The sequence below is a fragment of the Austrofundulus limnaeus genome, unplaced genomic scaffold (genome assembly GCF_001266775.1).
Source record: "Austrofundulus limnaeus strain Quisiro unplaced genomic scaffold, Austrofundulus_limnaeus-1.0 Scaffold74, whole genome shotgun sequence".
Lineage (NCBI taxonomy): Eukaryota > Metazoa > Chordata > Actinopteri > Cyprinodontiformes > Rivulidae > Austrofundulus > Austrofundulus limnaeus.
Genome location: NW_013952476.1, coordinates 1,033,116 through 1,036,854, shown reverse-complemented (window position 1 = coordinate 1,036,854; position 3,739 = coordinate 1,033,116). Strand labels below are relative to the sequence as shown.

The window sequence follows — 3,739 nt, the reverse complement described above, 5'->3', positions numbered from 1 at the left end:
GTGTGTGTGTGTGTGTGTGTGTGTGTGTGTGTGTGTGTGTGTGAGAGCTTATTTTCCCCTCTTCTTCCTTCAGAATCCGTCCCGCTGGAAGGCGATGAGTGAAGAGGCTCTGAAGTCTGTGTGCGCCCCGGGCTCCACTGCCTCGTTGCCCCCCGTGCCCCCTCTCTGTGCCCCATCTCTGGATCCGGTTGCAGCTAGCAACCAGCTGGAGCTGGAGATGCGCTACTTGGTCTCCGAACACAGGAAGGTAAAACACGAGGGTGGAGAGAGTGCAGACTTTTAGATGAGGTTTATCTCTCCTGGTTTGTGCTGGGAAGGAAACCTGCTGAGAAAAACTTTCACAAGTCAAAACTATGCAAACCCATCCTGGGTTGTTTTTTTTCATGGCAACTATAAAAAATACCAAAAAATTACATATTTTAAAAACTGAAATGGGATTATTATGCAAAATGTATTTTTTAGAGCTTTATTTCATGTTATAATATCATTCCCTCATCAAAAACATACCCAGAGTGTTGCTTTGACTCATTCATTCATGTTGGAGAAATCCATGAATCTCCTGTAGCATGTGAAGCTGCCTAAATACTTGCTGGTACAAAGCTCCGCCTATTTGTACAAAGCTCCTCTGCAGCAGAGCTCCTGCCCCACAGAGTTCCCCTCCCCTGAAACATTGTTGTGAAGACTTGCTGAAGTAGCAGTGTCAGAAACGGTAGGAGGTTCTTAAAGATACAGAGGTCAATTTCAACGTGTTTAGATGCAGAGTTGAATTTATTTTTGATATATACAGCATTTTCACAACAACTGAAGGTAACATAGTTACTTGTTTCTGGTATAGAACTGAACTATGTGTCTGGAAAATACATAATACCACCACTTTAATAGGAAAAACAATTCTGGCATCTGTTTTAAAAACATAACCGTGCACCTAACGAGCTCTGCGGGGTTGTCCCCTCCAGGACCTGGACTTGGCAACAGTGTGGGATGACCACCTGTCCTACCTGCTGTCCTCAGCCCTGTCAGCCTATGAAATGGAGCGATGCACCGGTGTCTCCTGCGGCAACGAGGAGTTCCAGGACGCAGTGAGGAGGGCCGTCCCTGACGGACACACCTTCAAAGGCTTCCCCATCCACTTCCTGCACCGCAACGCTCGGAGAGCTTTTGCCACCTGCCTCAGGTGAGATGAACCTTCACACAGGAAAGCAGCACGTGTGTAKAAATATACCCTACTTTTGTCTGGGATGTCAGCAGTTCGAATTATCTTTTAATCATTGAGTTTAGGGCTGTAACTATTGACAGTCTCCAGCAGTCAGGAGACGCCTCGGACAGGTCWGAWGTCCATCACAGGGACACATGGGCACAAACAGGACAACTGTTCTCTCACTCACACCTAGAGATAATTTAGTTCCCAATGAACCCAACATGCTTTTGGTCTGAGGAAACCAGAGTACCTGGAGAAAACCCACTTATTAAAACCTCAGCAGTCGACCATGTTGCTACAATTTCATCATCATAGAAAAATAAAGCTACAAGCTAACTAACCCACAGTTTAGTTTTGTAAGCAATAATCCTCTTCTGTTTAGTTTTAAACTCAGCAAGTTCTTCTAGGGGTTGTTAAATATGTTTATTTAAAGTTATAAGTTTTGTTATATTTTAATAAATAAAAATTCACGTTGACCAAAAATAAATATCTGTTGTAAATTGTCCATCAGCTGCCCTCATCTCTGAAAAATCAGAATTTATTTTATTTATTTACTGTTATTTAACCAGGCAAGTCCCATTGAGATCACAGATCTCTTTTTCAAGGGAGGCCTGGGCCTGAAGACAACCTATTGTACATGTTTTTGTGGGGTGGGGGAAACCGGAGTACCTGGAGAAAACCCACACAAGCACGAGGAGAACATGCAAACTCCACACAAAGACCCCAGGTCCGAACCGGGGATCGAACCCAGGACCTTCTTGCTGTGAGGCGTCAGTGCCCGTTTGATTTATTTATTTATAAAGAGACACGACAATTCGTAAGGTAAAAAACCCCAGAATTTGCCAAAAAGTTTTTTTTTTCCATCTGTAGTCCCCTGGCAATGATGTTTAACAAACAATAAAATACAAGAATATAAATTCAACACAAACACACAATTTTTAAGGACAAAGAATTGGAGTAAACAAATCCTGACTCATTAAGAAAAGTAATAAATATCACTGCTTAGAATAAAGAAAATCCAATATAAATATACAGAACTGCACATCGGAAACTCTTTCAATTTAGTGTTGACAGATGTCTGAATCAGATTCATGGGTTTTCTGATTTCATCTGTAGTGACTTGGTTGACCTTTAATGTAACTTAAAACACTTGCTGCCACAGCAGCAGGTCAGTGAACCTCACCTGACTAACAGGTGTACAGCAGAGTGGAGAAACATGACATCACTTCACCAACAAAYGTGGTCCTGTAAACAGCTCCTTTCTTTACTTACCTGTCGTAACCTTACATTAAACTTCTCTTTAAAAAAATAATTTTAACTTTTTGTTTGTTTGTTTGTTTCATCTAACAGGTCTTCATTTTGTGAGGAAGTGGTGAGTTGTCGGGGCGACCACGTGAGACTTGCTGTACGTGTTCGGGTGTTTGTATATCCTGAGAATGCGTGTGCAGTGTGGCTCATGTTTGCATGTAAGTACCGGTCTGTACTCTGACCAAGGTACCACCAAGTGCTACACCTGGACTCCTTCAAACATGCGCCACAGAGACTTCATGGCTCCAAGACCACCTGAGCCCACAATGACTCAAAACTGGTCACAAAGATTTGTTTGGGGCTCGACTCTGATGCTCAGGCTTTTATTTTTTTAAATCAGTGGAGTTTTCACTTGTACATATACAGTATAGATGTGTTATTTATTGTTACAAATAAACGTATTTTATCCCAGAATTTACACTTTTCTGTGCACCATTATTAAAAGGTTTTTCTAGTAGACTTTATCTTTGTATTTTTTTTTTGTGTGTGTGTGTTGCAATAAAAAGATGTGGGTTCAGTTGTATAAAATTGGATATTATTACATATCAGTTTTTATAGCACTTTAACTTTAGGGTTTTTGATGAAAAAGACACTTTACTAAAGCCATCTGGATTGTTGTTGTTGCAAACTAGAATCATCAAGATCAAGATGTTTGTACTTTCAGGTGAGTATAAAAGTCCATCCACACATTATTATTTTTTTTACCTTGTTTTAGAATACATCCAGGCTCAGTTTCTGGTGATCCAGACTGGGGTTATGGACCACCAAGCCTGGTGTTAAACGGATATAATGTCATGCTATTATTTGTTGCTGATTAAAACAGGGTATGGAAAAGTAAAGAATTAAAAAGCAGGAAAAAAACAGCCAAATGTGCCAAACTGAGTGAATTCAATTAAAAAATGWTTTATTTTTATTTTTAAAAAGCCTTCAGTTTGAGTGCAAATGGTGAGACAAGTACGGTAACTAATGTGAAATGCCAGCAGGTCCTCTGGACTAAATGTTAGAATCAAGTCCTCTGTAATAAGTCAAGAGGTTACAGAATAATTTCACATCATATATAAATGACTTGATCAAAACATACTCTAATCTGGACAAAATATTTTATTTATGTATTTATTTGGTCAGAAGCACTTTGACACAAAATAATCTGGAAYTGCATGTGTTGATGTTGCCTAACCAAGTCTCAGATGTAGCTATWATAAACATAAATGTACAGTATATTTTTTGATAAAT

At 39.8% G+C, this 3,739-nt stretch overlaps 1 protein-coding gene across 2 annotated transcripts in view; it reads left to right on the top strand.

The window, feature by feature from the left end:
• cep76 (centrosomal protein 76) overlaps positions 1-2,970 on the top strand; it is a 19,747-nt gene extending 16,777 nt beyond the window's left edge. For both annotated transcript variants that reach the window (XM_014010844.1, XM_014010845.1), the window contains 3 exons: positions 74-247; positions 957-1,174; positions 2,549-2,970. In XM_014010844.1, the coding sequence (XP_013866298.1) occupies positions 74-247; positions 957-1,174; positions 2,549-2,687 (531 nt within the window). In that variant the 3' untranslated portion in view covers positions 2,688-2,970. The remainder of the gene's footprint in view (positions 1-73; positions 248-956; positions 1,175-2,548) is intronic.
• Positions 2,971-3,739: the final 769 nt, after the last annotated feature.